This window comes from Phalacrocorax carbo, chromosome 3 (assembly GCF_963921805.1).
Source record: "Phalacrocorax carbo chromosome 3, bPhaCar2.1, whole genome shotgun sequence".
NCBI lineage: Eukaryota > Metazoa > Chordata > Aves > Suliformes > Phalacrocoracidae > Phalacrocorax > Phalacrocorax carbo.
In genome coordinates this window covers 79,333,875-79,352,797 of record NC_087515.1, presented here as the reverse complement: position 1 = coordinate 79,352,797, position 18,923 = coordinate 79,333,875, and the positions used below count along the sequence as shown (strand labels likewise).

The 18,923-nt window shown below is 44.0% G+C and overlaps 1 protein-coding gene across 1 annotated transcript in view; it reads right to left on the bottom strand.

Annotated features, from left to right (window-relative positions):
• Positions 1 to 11,857: 11,857 nt before the first annotated feature.
• Positions 11,858 to 18,923, bottom strand: part of SCML4 (Scm polycomb group protein like 4) — a 46,719-nt gene continuing 39,653 nt past the window's right edge. The window contains exons 6-7 of the mRNA XM_064448631.1: positions 18,566 to 18,711; positions 11,858 to 13,219 (exon numbers count right to left, since the gene is read on the bottom strand). Coding sequence (XP_064304701.1) covers positions 13,094 to 13,219; positions 18,566 to 18,711 — 272 coding nt within the window. The 3' untranslated portion in view covers positions 11,858 to 13,093. The remainder of the gene's footprint in view (positions 13,220 to 18,565; positions 18,712 to 18,923) is intronic.

Here is an 18,923-nt window from a genome sequence, read left to right as displayed (position 1 = left end):
AATTCAGGATTAATAAAGAGGGCCTACAGTCAATAAAATCAAGAGGTGACCTGAAACCACTTTACTTTAGTAGAGTCCCTTGGATACATTAATCTGTCTTTTCTGTAATGTTAGGTTTTGCAGCTGATTTCTAACCGATTACAGAGAGCAATAAGAAGATAGGACCCAAAGACTATTATCCAGGGGCCTATTCTTGCTTTCATTGATGTGGATGGCAAACTGACTTCAAGAGAAACTTCATCATGCTGTAGTGTTGATAGCATCATAGAGGAACGTGTAATTAAAGGGCAAAAAAGAGGGGAATCATTCAATGCAATGTATTTCTTGGATAGCTAGAGCCGACTCTACATAACAGGGAAAGCATTTCTTATTTTCTAGGGGAAGTTTTTTAATGGTAGTTGAGCTGAGATTTTTTTGGCTCTTTCTCAGGCTTTTTATTGAGACATTGCTAGAGTATTCCACTAGCTGCCAGTGTGTAAAGTGGGCAGATCAACCTTGAAATATTATGGTCTTGGGACAAATTTTGTTCTTGTTTTCTCCCCAGCGTAAATCCAGAAGAACAGTAATGACTTCAGCTGAGCCACTTCAGATTTACATCAGCACAAATGAGAGCAGGCTCTGCCCACGCAGATGCAGCCCGAGGGATTAGGAGTCTGCCTGTGTGTTGTACCCTTGCTTCAAATTGACACCCTAGCCTTAATTCAGTGGAGAACCAAAGAAACCGCTTGCCCTGCAAATGAGCATTGATGCTAATGTATTGCAGTGGGGATTTATCAACAGGCTGACACCTCAGTACCCATCTTTTATTTGCATAGCAGAGAAATGTGAATAAAAATGTGCGATTAGCTCTGCACTGGTGAAGGTAGGAGGTAATTCTGGCATTAGCAGAGCTGCAGGCTCAGCCATGGGGAATTTGTTATGTAAAACTGCTTTGTGTGTCCGTGAACACTGCAGGTGTGTAGAGACTGAGACCAGGCCCTTATTTAAAAAATACAGTTTATTAGATAAAACATACATAGAACCAAGTAAGTCCAATTCTTTATTAAAAATACAGAAATAATTTTGCAATAATAAAAGAAAGAACTGGCTTCGTCTATGAAACGTAAATCTGAAGGTTTGGGACCTTTTTCCTTTATCACAGCTGGTCCCCCTCTATACTACATTCTTAGACATAAAGCCTCAAATTTTGAAACCCAAGCAAAAGTCTGTTGTACAAAATTAAGAACGTTCAGACCAGTAATACTCAGTTTAATTAAGATGCAAACAGTAGCATACAGCACACGGAACAGTCAATATACAGTTATACATTAAAACATGCCTCTAAATTGTGACAGAGAATCCACTGGAAGTAATAAGTAACAAATAATAAAAAAACAATGTGTGAAGAAATAAAAAAGGAATCACAGTTTGACACTATATTTGTTAAATGGTTGCATATGTATTGAAACACTGTACATATTAAGAATGAATATATTGGACCCACCCATACAGAACATACTAAATTGACAGTTACCATTTTGCTCGGATGCGTGAATATGTATGAGGTGTACATATGGTGGGCAGGTGTGTATCTGTGTGCATACATCAGACCTGTGCATACATACACATAGAAAGGCACACACCTCCGCAGCTGAAGACAAATCACTTCGATAAAACCCTTTGAGGCAGGGTGAGAGCAATACTAATACACTGTTTGTCACAACCATGCTGCTCCTGGGACTCCAGGCGTTTTATTCGCATGTTATTCTCACCCGTAAGTTGCACATTCATTTTACGTCAGCTCTCCCTTGTTTGCATATTTGCCAAGTGAATACAGAACTATTCAATATAATACAATGTTCACTGTTGGAGATCATTTATTAGGGGAGGTTTTGATATCTGAGAAACAATGAAGCATTAAAGGGTTTACATTGCTTTTCCAATAAGTGGAACTAAGGGGCAGATATCTTTTCCCTGATCATAGAATGACAGAATGCCCTGAGTTGGAAGGGACCCGCAAGGATCACCAAGTCCAACTCCTGTCCCCACACAGGACAACCCCAAATTCACACCGTGTCTCTGAGGGCATTGTCCAAGTCCTTCTTGAATATTGCCAAGCTTGGTGCCATGACTACCTACCTGGGGAGCCTGTTCCAGTGCTTAGCATCATATGGTAATCCTGGCATAATTAATAATATATCTTATATTTCATCTTTAGTAAGAATTCTTGGTCAAAAATGGAGAGGGCCTGCATTAAGAAAAGTCATAGGCATCTAAGCTGTTTCTGTAACCCCAAATTGTTTAGCACCTCCTAACAATAATAGAAAAATAAAGCAATGCTAAAACATCGTGCTAAGTAAAATGAATGGACAGCAGAATGAACATTAAGTGAAAGAATTACTCAGGGTTCACAGAATTAGAAATTTCCTAGATTCAGAAAAGCACATCGAGCAGTCGCCTGAAACAAGGCTCAAGACTCATTGCAGTGATACAAAGGTGTGTGCTTGTCTTCAAATGGCACAGAACGGCATCACTGCATTGGGACCTTGAGGTGGTCAGAGGGTAAGATGCTTTTTTCTTTCTCTCTCATTGAAAGAAAGTGAAACAGAACAGTGCTAAGGCAAAGATGTGTAAGAGATGAATACAGAAGTCCTGAAGAGTGGGTGTGACAGTAGTACCCTCTCACTGACTCTGGTGGGATGCTCTAGATTTATATGAGTGTCTGAAAAGTAGTAGCCTAGGAAGGATTACACAGCAGGACATGATCAAAACACCCTGGAAAGCTGGGTGGTGCTGTGCATTGGGGACGGGGCAGGAGGCACCATCAGAGGGCAGTGGTAGATGCACTGAGGGGAGGTGACAGAGTCTTTTCTTTCCAAGGGGCCACCCAGGCAGCATCACTTGTGTTGCAGCCCATGGGGCTGCCGCTGACAATGTTATACTGCCAGGGAAATAATCCCAGCTGCCTTTTGCCATCAGCAAGAGAGTAGGGGCCTGGTGACACCAGTGTGGCAGCACTGGGTGGAGTAAAACCAGGCAGAATGATGAAAACAAGTTGAACAGTCTGAGCCAAGGACTTTCAAAATACATCACCCTTGCATACACCTCACATCCGGTCACAAGACCTAAGACTGAAGTCAGCATCATTCAAGCCCATCATCTCATCACAACATCACATTTTTACTGAAAAGGAAAAAGGAAATCTCACGATTTACATTCTATTTTTAATATACACGGTGGCAGGTGAAGGAAGCCTGGAGAGCTAACATACACAAGCTGATTTCTCAGTTTTGAGAGCAGTCACAGAGAAGCAGCATGTACCACATACTGGACAGGCTTTTGTTAGCTCCTGTGGGATTTGAATGAGAGCAGTCACAAATGCATTCTTCTAATGATGTAAGATGTGGAAATGTGTCTATCAGTAGTAAGTGGTATGGGCTGTAATAAATTTGTGAGTGACAGTGCGAGTGTGAGTTTGAACTCCTGATTATAACCAAATTGTTTGTATATTCAGCTTTTTTGTCTCTAGCAGATTTTGTATGTGCTTGAGAAGATTAAAATAACAATATTCACTTTATATCTGATGTCTCTTAGAAAATATCTGTTCCTAAGGTTGTACAGTACTGGGAAAGACATGTCATTTGCCATTCAATGAGGGTGAGATTAATATATAGTAGATAGGTAAAAAAGTCGAAGATTGTAAAATACCTGCAAAATGTGATGAAGACAGCCCTGCTTATCCAGCCGCTGCAGAAACTGAGCCTTATCTAGCACATTACAGACCATTAAAAATCAAAGCTAACAAACTTTGAGCCCCATTAACAGTACAAAAACAGATAATAGCACATACATAAAAAAAAAAACAAACCCTTGTACATGCTTCACTAGCCTTGGAAGCTAATGCTGAGGAATTGGAAGGGACCTCAGAGCAGCATTTAAAAAAAAAAGTGTGAGCAGGAGTTGCACTATTTTGTGGCCTGATTTAAGGCTGCCACTTTCCAGCTGGATCGAAACTGTTCTGCTCTCATCCTTCACACTGTTTGGAAACAGAGACCCAGAGCCAAAATCTGATCTCATTCCCACTGGTAGAAGTATGCAGTAGCCCCACAGAAGCTACAGTCATTACTCTAAACTCACACTTGTGCATCTATATGTGCAAATCTGCCCTGCGGTGTTGCACGTATTTCAGTACAAAGGATGACACTGTAAATATTGCAATGCCAGTTGCCACACAGATTTTCTCACAATGCTTAATGTAGACTTACAAGCGTGGCCTTCTCTCACTGCTGATTTTGTCTATCCCACCGCTGCCTCCCAGCTGGCCAACACCGCTTCTCTTCTTCATCCAGGCGGATGGCTCTTTCCTACCTCCTGTTGCCGTTATCATTGGCAGTGGGCACCTCTTCTTTCCAACCAACTTTCTGATTCTGGCTGAAAGCAAGCTGGACCTTCTCCATGTCTGGGGGAGCGATGCTGGTGGCTCTGTTCTCAGCACACATGGATGCTCACACCTGCCTTATGGTGTGCCATCCGCAGGTCCAAGCCTGGCCCACGTGGCCTTAACGTGCATCAGCAACATGGTGGGAGCCAAGGATTCGTCCCAGTGAGCAGCATAACTGGGACTGTTCAAACCAATAAGCATTTAATCAGCTTGAATATCAAGAGGCAGCACAGGAAAAGATGGAAGGTAGAGGGGGAAACTGCACTCACCCTGTGTAAAAGTGCTGAGCTTTTAATGAGGTATTTATTGCGAATAGTCATCAGCCAACTAGTTAAAAAGCATCCTCAAAAAGTGCCTTTCATGCTGGTGAATGAAAGCAGTGGAAGGTTTTTTGTGCAAGATAAAGAGTATGTCAAAAAAATACAGACAACCTAATTAAAAGATGTCAGCGCGTGGTAGTCTTTGTCACAGCAGAACTGTTACTAGACTCTCCTGTGAAGGGCACTTGATTGAAAGGAAAGAAAGGGTTGCAGAAAACTACAGAGAAAGAGAGAGGGGAAACAGATAGAAATGGAAGAGCAGGGAAGAGCCAAAAGGTAGAGAAGGAATTGCAGCAGGGGTGAAGGAGGTACACATATACGGTCACTGAAAGATGGAAAGGATGGAAAGGAAGGAAAAGAAGAAAAGAATGAAAGTAACTACAGTGGGGGAATAGGAATAGAAAGGGGTGAGAAGTTCCAGGGGAAAGACTAGACAGCAGAAGAAGACTAAGATAGAGAAGAACGAGGGCAGGGTGAGGGACTAACTGATCTTTACAGGCCTGTGTGGGTGCTATCTTTCACACATGTAAAGCAAGGGCTGTGTGAGGACTAAGTCAGACGTGGACAGCACAGGGAGAAAGGCTGGAGTATGGTGAGAGCAGATGGTCTTGTGGGTAAGGCACTAAGTTCAGACCAGGAAGTCTGGGTTCAAACTTCTGGCTTCACCAAAGGTCAGGTTTAACAATGCTGGGAAGGAGGCAAGACGGTTTACCTCCCTGGAAGTTTTGCTTCGTTTTTCTCAGCGTCCTGCTATTTTCCCCTCACGTGCCATTGACTTCTATCTGTTTTAATTGTTTATCTGCAACAGGGACGGAAAACTGCCCCTAGGAAACCCTTCTCCTTAGGTTGTCCCTTTTGCTGCAGGAGGCTGTCAACTCTCTAGAGCAGGCTGAGTGTCTCATGGTATGCCTGCACAATGCCAGACGCAACCTCTACATGATGCTGTGACACAAATACTGATAGTGAGTTTTTGATAACAGTAGCCTAACGTGCTTGTATTTTAACTGTTAGTAGATCAGATATTGATCTCATTTACACTGGTAAAAATGTGGAATAACTCTCTAAATTTACAGTAGTGTCAATGGATGACTGGAATTTATATTGATTTCTTGTAAGCATATAGACTGGGTAAGCAAGAAACTTACTTTTACTACTAGGTTTCTTAGACGGATACAAAAAGCCAGTGTATGTTGACCTGCTACACAACTATGGCTATAGCTGCTTATGAAGTTTTTGTGCCACAAGAAAAAGAAAAAAGGGTATTTTTCTTTAAATACTGACTTCTACCGAGCTGATCAGAAGCCTTCTGGATGCTACAGCACATTAGAAAAGCCATGAAGAAGACAGATAAGTTTTGGAGACAGTCATTTGGTTCTAGTGGAACCTGGACACATGGATCAAGTCACAATACTGCCACTGCAGCAAATGCTCAGGGCCATAAAACACATTACAGATCAGGAAACCATCAAAGTGGGGGATAAAATTAGTCACTAGCCTTTCACTGGCTTGGATCCATTGCAACTCAGAAGTCCTTTTTCCCCCTTTCTCCTGTGTTTCAGCTGAAAGACATTGAAAGCTGTGAAACTGCTCCACTCTGAAGTGTCTTTATTCCTGTACTACTTGGACTTCAAGTTTTTCCCATTCCCCACTCTTTTTTTAAGATCTGACAATAGGAAGTTGGTTGTCCATATGTCATGTTCAAAAAGAAAAGGGCAGCATGATCCCAGTTCTTTGTAACACCAAGGGAAATCTCTGTGTAATAAAGACATACTGCTCTACACAGGGAAAGTTCAATACAAACCTGGAGGCAGGGCACAAACGACGTGGGGAGCCCAGTGAAACCTGAGACTTGCCCATTTTTGAACCCCGTGCTTTCTAGCTGCCCTGCCCTGCTCTTGTTTCACTCACTTCAGAGCCTGTCTGTGCAGCCAGGCAAGCCTCTCTGAGCAACTCACACAGACACGCGCACTCTCCTGTCCAGCCCCAAATGCTGCTTATTGGCAGCTACACATAGACCAAGAGGAGCACGACTCTAGTCAGAGACTGAGTCTCTTCTGAAGTCCTGTGAGCTATTCCTGTCCGATTATGGCACTACCAAGAGACTCAACCCTTTGAAGTACGATGAAGTGCTGTGGATGCTGAAGGAGCCAAAAACTGTGGATCACTGGGGCTGATTTTGAAAAGTTTTATTTTTACATTCCACCTAGGGTTTCACCTCAGGGATGTGTGGAAATCTCCCAGTGAAGTCATGTTCAAACCAGGGCGAGTTTCTGCCTAGTGGCACGGCTGAAATACTCAGCACACGGGCTTTGGTTTGCTGTGAAGTGGAAAACCCAAACCACCCTCCACAAAACTCAGAGCTAAAACATAAAGCTAACTGGAGAAGGTGTTGGGATCAGGTAGAGGTGCAGCTGGAAGAGCTCTCTTCCAGGAAGCTAGCAGCTCTCCTGGGAGCAGGGGTAGAGGGCTGGCCCGTGGCGGCTGTCTCTGCTCTTTTTAAGGGAGGATGAAATCGCTTGTTAGGCTATAGTTACTATGGGACGTGGCTGAAGCTTGACCTGTTTTATGAGCCAAGCTCTGGTCTTCTGAATTCAATAGAAAAGCTTACGCGGACCTCAGTGGGATCTGGGTTTGGCCTAACATGCTTTGTTTAGCGTCTTGACTGAAGGAAACTTTTTTCTTTAGATTACAGTTGAAAGATTTTTGGGTTTCAGCTCGAGTCTTATGGTGGCAGTCTATCACACCCTAATATTTCTTTCTTTTTCTTTAATGAATCATACTACTTCTGCACTTAGCCTCTGACCAAAACCTGCCTGCTTGAACTGCAATAAACCTGGCCGGTCAGTGATGTCTCTGCTGAAAGGAATGATCTCCAACCACACCAAGCAGGCACTGGCTGACCTCCGGGGTACCACATCCCCACCCACCCCTCCAGCTCCAGGCACCTGGTGGGGAGCTGAGGCTCTGGGAACAAAGGGAGACAGAGACTGTAAATTCATGTTTGCATAGCCGTACTTCTGAGGCACAGGGATTTGCTGGAGCTGGGGCCGGAATGAGAGAGTTGTGCTAGAGTCTATCAGATTTGTGAAGTACAGATGTGATAATACCACTGCAACCACAAAAGAATTTACAACAGGAAGTGTTGCAGCTGTTGCTTATTAGCATTAGTACAAATTACACAAAGCAAATTGTTAGCAGACATGTTTCCATAATATTTAACTCATGGCAGTGAATAAAAGTGATTCTTTTTCAAGCAAAATTTTAGATTTCCAAGGGAATCGGTTTCCAATTGTCCATGAAGGGAGCGTGGATTAGAGAGCAGCATGCAACTATTGCAAGGGATCAGAGGCAATATGTGCAGTGACTTGCCTGCTTTCTCTGGCTAAGGTATGTGAATTTGGGACCATATTTCTTGGTGAGAGAAGGAAAATCCTTATGGCTCCATATGACCCGATTACCAGTGACAGGGAGTGATGGTGTGTGGGCTCCATGCTGGGTCTGCCGCAGTAAGGTTCAGCAGACAGAAGTGCTTGGAAAGGGAAAGAGGCTCTTGCTGATCTTCCATTTCCCTGCATTTTTACCCCAAAAGTGCTTATTATGACTTATTTCCCTAGCAACCCCAGGCCTGCTGATGTGGAAGCAGCCCGGGCCAGGAGAACAATGCCCTAACAGTAGCTCACGAGGTGACAAAATCCTCACAGCAACAGACTGAACACGGAGACCCAAACACTGGAGCGTGACCTGGGAACAACCGACAGCAAAACCTTCAGGACCAAAACCTGGGCCAGGCTGCCTCTCTCCAACCAAACCAGTTTCAAGCCAGGGTAGTGGCTGGCTTTGGTGCTGCCATACCTGCTGCCCCACTGGGCCAGCCAGCGGTGGGCAGCCCATTCGGGCATCTCCTCTGCCTCCCTCCTTGTCCCATGAGTAGGAGCTGAGCAACCAGCCCTGGGGGGGGAGGCTGCGGATCAGAGAGGGGGACCACCTGAACAGCATTTAATTTTAATTAATAAAAAGGGGGCATTTGATCCTTGCCTCTCTTCCCAGCACTAGGGCAGGACCAGCTCCATCCTAGAGGATGTCTGACCCCAGAGATGCTCCTCCGAGGGATGAGCTGGGGGGGGTCACCCATGGGTTCCTGGAGGGGCCTGGGGGCATCTCCCTCCTGATACCTTTTTCCAAGTAGAAGCCATTCAAAAGAAAAGAGAGAGAGAGAGACAAAAAGAAAAGAAGGCACTAACTAATTAACTGAATGCTTTGGGGTATTATCTGAGGGGGTAAGAGGTGACAAATTCCGCCCTGACCTCGCTTGGCCCCTGGATGGTGCAGCTGGGGAAGGGGAGAGCACCACAGCTCTCGAGCAGGAAGGGGCTGTGGGGTGACTGTGCCAGGGTGAGAGGAAAGGCCATCTGTGGCTGCCAGAGTTGGGGCCAGGCTTCCGAGCCGCTCCCTCTCTAAAGCCTTACGCCTGCTCCCACGCTGTCCTTTCATCCTACCTTGCCCAGGCAGCACTGGCTGAACTGGAGGTTTGTTTGTGCTTCTGCCGCTAATCCAACAGAGGCACCTTTTCATGCCAAAACTTCATTAGCAATTTTCTCCTTGTTTTGCTGATTATTGCTGGTTTCGCTAATAATGTTCTACTTAATCTCTCACAGCCATCCTTTCTTTAAGAAGGAAAGAAGTATAACTCATGAAGACTGCTGACAACCTGTAGAAGTTCAGCGATCAGTTTAAGGGCAGTAACAGCCCAAAGTGATGCTTCACACGCCAGTCCCAAGGGTACCTACCTGCATTAATTTTGTTGAGCAAAGATGCTAACGCTGCAAAGGCCGCTCTGCTCCTCAGCCTGCCAAGCAAGACAGTGGGCTCAGAGGGGTGGAGGCATTCCCAGAGGCATTTCTTGAAACTCAGTTAGGTCTGGCTGGGAAAGGAGGCATTTTCTGGTGCGAGAGAAGAAGCCGTGACAGCAGGTGGGTGGGAAGGCAGCATGGCTGACCTGTGTCGCAGCAGAGGCTGAGCTGGTTGGCCGTGCCAGATGCAAGAAGGTGCTGTGCTTGGGACTGGCTCTTGAGCAAGAGAAGAGCTCTTCCCAAATCCTTAGACTTTGCCTGCTTGCTTTTATTTAATTAGAGTATTGAAACTGAATGAAGCAACCAAAGTGGCTTTCGATCCAACTATGAGTGCTTAGAAGTAGAAAAGAGGCACACGTATTGTTTTAAGGCTATGCTCATCCACCCACCTGTTGGGAACAGTTCAAAAATACAACTGGTTGGCTGCAGTCTGACGCAAGAGCTACGAATGGACTAGCAAGCGAAGTAATTTGTACAAGCAACGTCTAAAGCAGCAGCTAATGGAGAAGCGGCTGACATGCATGTTCTGGCTCTTTAGTGCTTGTTCTGAGGAAATGGCCTGACACCCTCGGCACAGCAGAGCTGCTTAACTACCCTCACTGACAAGACTTGTAAGAGAAAAAGTAGTTATAATTGCGATATTAGTGCAGTTATGTTTGCCTCCTAATTGCCTTTCAGTGAAAAAAAAAAACAAACCATGCAGTGAGGAATTTTTATTATAAGCGTTACTTACATGTAAAATGAATCCACTAACTGCCTCCCCTGCAAAAGACAGAATATTAAATATCATGGGCTGGACAGTTCTGTTATACCTACAAGTGTCATGTCGAATGAGATAGCACCACTGACTGTATACATCAGAATGATACACACATGAAAACTATTTCAGCATATTAAGTGTAGGAACATCATTGCCACCATTGAGTCTCTACATACTGCATTGGCATTATCAGCCCTCTCAGCTGTAATGTCCAGAGTAGGGGAGGTGGAGGGAAGGGGTGAGACACAGAGCTCAATGGGAAGGATTCTTGATCAGGAAAGTCTGTAGTTGTGGGTTTTTTTCCCCCCCACTCAGAACAAAATGTGAGGTTACAAATTCTCCAGAAAAATACAATAAAATGCAAAAAATCCTCTTGGAGCAAAAATGTTCCTTTTCCAAAATGTCAAATTATGTTTTGACATTACTGAAAGCTGTAGTTTCAGTTAAATAGAATTTTATGTTAGAAAGTGACATGCTTTTATGAAGTTTTGGTTTTAATGAAGTGGGATTTTCCAGTGTTGAAGCCATCTGATAAAGCCTAACCAGCTCTGACTACTGATGTGCTACAGCAAGGTGGGTTTTTAAGTGGAGGAATTAAAATCACCTTTTAAAAAAAAAAAGAGAAGTTAACTGAGTTCAAAATTATGGGGGAAAACAAAAAGAAAAAGATTGTTTGAGGACTCTCTGAAGGTGACATTACTAATACAGCAAGATTTTCACATATTTTGGGGACCTTTGTGGGGAACAGATTGCTTGTTTGTTTGTTTGTTTGTTTTAATATAAGAGTGAAAAATGAACTGTACAGGTTTGATGTTTATGTGAAGTCACCTCTGCCTCAACCAGACAGCCAGATGAACAGATTCCTGTTCTCTACACCCACCACGGACACAAAGTGACACGGGTGGGTGTCACCTTCCAGGCATCGGCATGTTTAGGGTTCAGTATATCACATCACTTGATAGTATACAACGTTTCATTTAACACACTTGTTCAGCTATTCCTATTAAAGGTGTTTCAGTGTGCAGACAGGATTTGCTGAAAGCTGGTCAGTCCTGTAAAGATCCAATCCTGCAAACATATACAGACAACATTTTTCATTTGGGGGAGTAGTACCCAAATGTTTAGTAAAAGTCTTGTGGGATATGGTTTATCATATTGTAAAGGATTTTCAGGTTTAGATCTTGAACCGGTATCTATTTGTAGGAGTTCTACTCTAGTGAAATGCATCAAGTTGGATTTTATTCCATGAGGTATTTTTGGTAATATTCTGCTCTGCATAAACAGGGTCAGACAGTATGACGTCCTGCGTATTATCAAGACCCTGTTCCTCACTTCAGCTGAGGCTAGCTCTAAAATAACCTGCATGACTTGCAAATACTTGCTACCTCTCCTTCTCATGCAGGAAGGGTTTAAACTGTATGGGTGTCTCCCTGCATCATCCTCCATTGTGAAGGATGAAAATGAGGGCATACCCATGCCACAAATTACCCCCTCAGTTGAGACCTGTTGTTCTCCCACCTGGCTATGTGGAATACCAATGAGCACCTTTTGCATGTGTGTAAGAGAGGGAAGGGCATTATTTTTAATCCACTTGGGACAGAAAACCCAGCACATCTGCATATGTGCTGAAAGCTGTGGCACAATGAGGCACCGACTCCGCAGCGTCCACCCTAGACCTGACCATTGCTGCGAAGTGCAGAGATGTGCCCTGCATTGCCAGCTCCTCGTGGGGAACGCTCCCACCCGGCTCCCTCACTTTTTAAAAAGGCAAACAGAAACAAAACCAGAAATTCTGCTTTTTCTTAGAGTGCCACAAGCTGTACGCCAGACACAAATGGCTCAGGGAAGGGAGCTGACAGCTGAGCACGCCAGACACCGTGGGAGCCATCCACCCCCTCTTCGGCATAACGGGAAACATCCTGTCAGAAACACTCTCCACATTTGGGCTTTTCTTGAATTAATTATCTGTAAACGGTGACGGGCTTATCCTGCTGGGAGCCTGCAATTCCTAGGCGGTATTTATAGATGTGCTCAATAGGAAAGTCATGATGGTCAAAGCTAATCAGACAGAAAGCACCATGGCATCAGAGCTCCAGTCTCAAGTCTATTAGGGCTGCTCCCTCTAGTGGAAAAAAGTACTTTAGCTGCAAAAAAACCCTTTTTCCCCCATTTTTTTTTTTTTACTTTCTTTTTTCTTCCCCCCCACCCCTTTTTTCATTTTAAGTGAAGAATTCAAGTTTTCCAGATAGTGCAAGACATGGGGCAGTTCCTACCAGGCAATAGGAGACCGAATGCCATGCTTTTCTAGCCCTTTAGCATCAGTGGTGGAGCTGGAGCCCAGCCAATGCAGGTCAGCAGTTACTCCTCTGAGGCAGACCCGTGGCAAGTGAGGGACTCTTGGTTAGTCTTCCAGCAGTCCTCAGTGAATGCCATAGCTGTGATTGTTTTTGATTTCCACTTCTGATTACAAAAATAGGACTTACTATACTCATAATAATACTAATGGTACAAAATAATTATTGTAATTATATACTTTTTGGCAAACTATTAACACAAAGCAGCCCAAAGGACCCCATTGGATTAAAAAAAGGTGACAATGCACAAACATTAAAAAAGACAAAGTCTTTGTTAAAAAAAGAGAAAAAAAACCAATCTGCAACTGAATGCATTTCTGTAAGGCAACATGTTACCTTTAGTTTCCCATCTAGATTTAGGTCAGGTTCTGTTGTTGTTCAAGAAATTGTTAGAACTTGGCTTGCTTCAGCTTATCAATGTGGTAACACAGTTTCAGCGCAGGTCCCAGTTTCAGCCCCAGGTATTTCATGATCATGTCACTTTTCAGCAGCAACAAAGCATTGCCGTCAATCTCCTGGTTTCAAAAGAGGGAAGGAGAATCAAAATGTGTTAACCCCTTTCCAGTGCTGTGTCCTGACACAATAAAAAAAAGTGAATCAGAAACAGTATGTCTTTTAGAGTAGAACTAACTGAAATGTCATGCATTTTAAAAATTTGAAATCTGAGGTGCGATATCAAAAAACTCTAAAGGAGGGGTTAATCAAACAGTACTTTTTATTCTTCAAGGAACTGTAAGGTTTGTCTAGGTTTTCAATTATTTTGCAATTAAAACATGAGGATTTAAAAAAAAAATCAGGGTTTCTCTAAGCCAAATTCTGAGAAAAGCCAGTCAACCTTGAGAGAAAGGAGTGAGCGATGGAGAAAGGGAGGGGGTCATGGCCCCATGAACTGCTAATAGCGCATCTCTGAATCTCAGTTCCAGCATTTTCCCTGACTATCTGCATGTTTCACATATCTCCAGTGCACTTATATATGGTGGGGTGTGTGTGTATATACAGATATATATTTCTTTTTCTCAATTTGAAGATAGTAGTAACTTGCTTATTTTATTGCATATATTAATAAAATTTGTTCAAATTTCATCTAACCATCATGTAAGTGGAGGAAATTACCACCAAGTTCAGTTTTTTATCCAGACCTGTTGGCTTGAAAACCTTTTGAAATCACAGAGTGAGCACAAAGTAGCTTGGGTGCACAGAGAAATGGACTGTGTTTTACTATGGACTGTAGAACACAGAAGCTTTCAGCTACACTGTCCTTCCTTGGACCCTGAGCTTGTCTGTTTTTTCCTGACTATATTAGTGGATCTGCTGAAAAATACTACTCCTCCCCACAGGCTCCACCACACTTACATACTTGGACCTTTGGAGCTAAAACACAATAAGTGCGCTCTGTGTGTCCATAGATATACACACGTACTAATGCTGTACATATTTTATTCTGTTTGAGATGGTCAGATCTTCCCTCTGTGATCCATTACCTAGTAATTAAGCAATACTATGGATCGTAATTTGCCCTGATCATTATTATTCCATTCAGCAGGTGATTTAGCTGATAAGCAGTTAAGGTCACTCTCCGATTAACTCAATCAATTAATGATCTTCATTCTGCAGCCCCCACTCTATCCATAAGAGAAACTCCCTTCACCTTCCCCCTCTCCCTCCCATTATTTTAAGGAAGCTAAGGGAAAGTAAGAATAAGTATCGCATTTACTTAGTATTTGCATAAGAAAGAAAACCAAACTCCTGGAACTGTGGCGCCATAGGGTGAAAACGCTGTCAAGGGTTTGGCACAGAGGCAGCTGTTTCTAAATGTTGAGTTCAGCATTTTATTATTTCATTTATTATTACCGTGTAGGGGTCAAATTTAAACTCCATGACAAGAGTATGCTAGAGGGAGCGTTCATATCTAATTAAATATCCCATATTAGCCATGTCCCTGTGCAGATTGTTGGCTTGACTTCTCTACGGTATTACTGCGTCAGCCCTTTTAAAAATTATTTTAAAAAGAAGGATTCTATAGCATGGTCCCCAAATCTACAATAGCCCCACCAGAAGATCTTGAACCAGATCTGGAGCTGGTAAAATTCAGTGCCACTAGTGCAATTAGATTGTTTTACATGAGTTGAGCTCTGGCTCAGTGCAAGTTAGAATATTGCAGATCATTGCCATGTTCCTGCAAGGGAATGGACACAGCAAACATATGAGCTGCTAGGTCATGATACAGTGGGTATAAACATACAGCTTCCACCTGCAATAATGAGTATTACTGTGTTCTGGCTTCTTGCAGCTCTTGTTCTGCGCATCCTGTTCAAAAAGTAGAGTAGTCCCTAAACAAGCCCTGTGCCCTACAAACAAGAATTGAACCTGGTGGTGCATGTCCGCCAGGATGAGGCTTTTAATGAGAAAGATTAAAGTCCCCATCTTCACGGGTGTTTAAGCACTTAATTCTGAGTAAAATTAAAGACTTCAGGATCTATATCCTGCTTGGGTGCTATATATATATCTACCTCCCTACTTTCATGTTCTGCGATCTCATAAACAGACATCAACCCTGGTAAGGCCACCACCTGTGACAGGAATGCACTGAGTGGCAGCTCAGTGGTCAGTGCTCAAAGACTTGAGATGAAGAAGGTGTAGGGAGAGATGCGTGCTCACAAGTCTGATGTCTAGCACTGGCAGAGACAGGTTTCTATTTGAATAAATCAGATTAGTTATGTTAAACTCAAAGGTTTTTGTCTCCTTCATACATGCATTTGCCAATCACTGGCCGTAATTAAACTGTCAGACCATAACACTTCTTCAGTCCCTTCCACCTTGCATTTTCTACCTGCTAATTCCCTGTGTAACTCTTTCCTGTTCTTCATTTCCCTCCCTCAGTCTTTCTACCAAGTCTTTCTTGCTGAGACAGCATTGCCTGGGACTTTCATAGTGGCAGGCAGTGCTGCTAGGAGGTTCTTGCCAGGGCGATGGCTCCTTTGCATGAGGCCAAAAGATCTATCAGTTATGGGCTAGGCTTTCCTTGGCACAAGTCCCTACCGAGGGAGCAGGAACAGCAGAGTGGGGGAAGTAGGCAGTTTCATGGTCTTTGGCAGAAAACCTCAGGAACTGCCTGTCACAGAGCTCCTTGGGTGTCTTGACAAGAAGAAAAGCTTCTGCTCCTTGTGGGAAGGTTAGAGTTGTGGTCATCCTGCAATGCATATGGCAGCTGTGGGGGATGCGGGCTGCACCTTCTTCCTGCACCTGGGAGAGCTGGATCTGGGGACTGCAGTCAGCACCCAAATGGCTTAATATAGCAGTGGGAAAGAGCACTGCCCACACACAGGATACCTCCTTTAGCCTTTTCTTCCTTGTGGTCCTGCCACCCTCTCCCTCCCAGTGTCATAGCTCAGATGAGTTGATTGCCAAAGCAACGATTTCAGGTGATAGCTGGGCCTGGTCAATGACAGTAAGTGCTTCTAAGTAAATTATGCACCTGCTTCATAGAAAGATTGAACAGACAGGAAGATATGGCTAAGGTTAATGGACTAATCACTTGTCTCTCACCCCTGGGGTCTCTGTGCTAATCCAGATGAGTTTTGAAGGCTGAAAAATTGCAGGGACATATATAACTCGAAGGCGTAATTGAATTGAGTTGTGATGCAATCTTACCCAGGTTCTCACAACTATGGAATATTTTACAAGGAAACCAATGATAAGTACAGCCCATGGGTGCTGGGTGCTCAACAAAGGATGACAAGGACAGTCTTTAGTGACAATTTAGCTTGATCTTTCTGGTCACAGAGCAGCTGTAGTATTGTGGCATGCTTCAGTGCAGCTGGCCCATGACTGCCTGGAGCGTGTCACTGCCCTGCTGCTAGATAAAAGCATGCTGTGCCATCCTTTGCTGCAAGTGGAAACTAGTCAAAATTGGTGCTTTTGCAGTGCCCATATTTACAAGATGAACTTTAAATGTTTCTCTTCTTTGGGATGTACCTGTATGCCTCAGACCATGGCAATTCTCTCTTTTGCATGAAGAGTGTTCTCTTGATGCAAAGGCCCTTCTGACAGTCTCAGAAACTCATGCTAAAGCAAGTTTCTTTAAATCTGAAGGTGGCTTATTTGTCTGCCTGGTTACCCACATGTCCAACGGAGGTCCTGTTTTCATTATCAGCTTATAAGGCAGATCTGACTTCTCTGCAGAAGGCAGGGAAAGTAGGCTGACACCTGACCTGTAATTGCAGATTTCATCCTAGCACCAGTGTGCCGGCTCTGTTGCTCTCATCCCACCAGCCTGTCTGCAGAATGGCAGATGGCCTCAGTACCTCCCTAGGGTGAGCAGACATCAAGGACGATGTTCGTCTTCATTTTCATCTGCTCCTCAGCTACCTCTCCTCAGTATCTGGAAACCCTGCATCCAGGGCGTAGCTGGAATTCCATCAGTTGTCTTCCTCAGCGCATGTCTGCAGCCCTACATTCCCACGCGTCCCTGCTGGCACATGGGAAAGGAGTGGGACCTGGTGATCGAGGCCTCTCACTTGCTTTGCAACCTGAGGCGCTGTTCAGGAGTCAGGGCTGGGGAGTTCTTCTCATTTAGACCTAGGTCCAGGCACTTACATCCAAAGCTATGAATTCCAGCTGAACACAAACGAGTCACAATTAGGGTAAAATCCATTTTCATAGCCAGACTGAATTGATCAAGGAGGGATGGAGAAGGAGGCTGAAGATGCTATTAGATGCATTGGTGCCAACTCCATATACAGCAGCAGAACAAGAAACTGCAGATCAGATGTGTGTTTACAGTCTTCCCCTTTACTAATTAAGGGTAATATCATTTCCACCACTGGTGATTGCCTAGCAAAAGCAACTATCGTATTCTCGAATGAGTCGGCAGGTCTGTTAAGGTTGGTTATGTAGTTACATAATACTGAGGGGAAAAAGATTAAAAGCTTGGCTGTTTTGCATTTTTCCTTCTAAATATCTAGAGAAACATAAAAAATGCTCTTCAGAGAAGCATCATAGGTACCCTGGGAAAAAATTCTCATTGAGACAAGGCTTTTTTGTGCCAACATAACAATGAAAAACGAGCACCAGATACTCTGTGCTTTCTCTTAGGCTTGGCATAGAAACAATTTACACTGGTGTAGTGGGGAACAAAAAGTGTGTTTTCTCAGGACATTGTTAGGGTCTCCCCTTTGAAGGACAAATAGAAATAAGAAGAGAAGAGAAGAGAAGAGAAGGGAAGAGAAGGGAAGGGAAGAGGAGGGGAGAGGAGAAGGGAAGGGAAGAGGAGAGGAGAGGAGAAGAGAAGAGAAGAGAAGAGAAGAGAAGAGAAGAGAAGAGAAGAGAAGAGAAGAGAAGAGAAGAGAAGAGAAGAGAAGAGAAGAGAAGAGAAGAGAAGAGAAGAGAAGAGAAGAGAAGAGAAGAGAAGAGAAGAGAAGAGAAGAGAAGAGAAGAGAAGAGAAGAGAAGAGAAGAGAAGAGAAGAGAAGAGAAGAGTTGGAAATGACATACAACGATCATCTAGTCCAACTGCCTGACCACTTATGGGCTGACCAAAAGCTAAGGCATGTTATTAAGGGCTTTGTCCAAATGCCTTTTAAACATTGACAGGCTTGGGGCATCAACCTCCTCTCCAGGAAGCCTGTTCCAGTGTTTGAGCACCCTCTCAGGTGATAAGTGAACATTGCTTCAACCAAACCCCCCAGTGGTTCTGAACACCTTGCAGGGCCCTGCGTTCAACCTGGATAAGCACAAACAGTGCCTGTAGCAGCCAAAAGCAGCTATGGGGGTGTGTGTGTGATGTGTACTGGCTAGCTCTTGGGACTGCCCATGCGCTTGGATTAAATTACCCAGAGGCGGTAAGGGCAGTCTTCTACATACGTGTTTTCTGAAGAGCTCCACGTGGGGACCTAAAGCGTGTGGGTCTGCATCCTTCACAAACCAAACCACGTCATCCACCGTCCAAGTCAAAGGATTCTTGCTTGATGGCCGAGCTGTGTCTTGTTGTTCTGGTGAAGGACTTGAGGCTATCGGTACAAAAAAGCCCACAACAGCACATTACAATGGCACACAGTGGTTTCCTTGGTTTGAGAGTGTGCAGTGATACGGCAGCCTCACTGCAGCATTGGACGTTGGATCTGTACGTGCAAGCATCAGCCTGAAATGGTGGGGCGGGGAGAGAAGGGGACTTGGAGCAGTTTCTGATCTGACTGCTTATCATGAGACACGATCCCAGCTG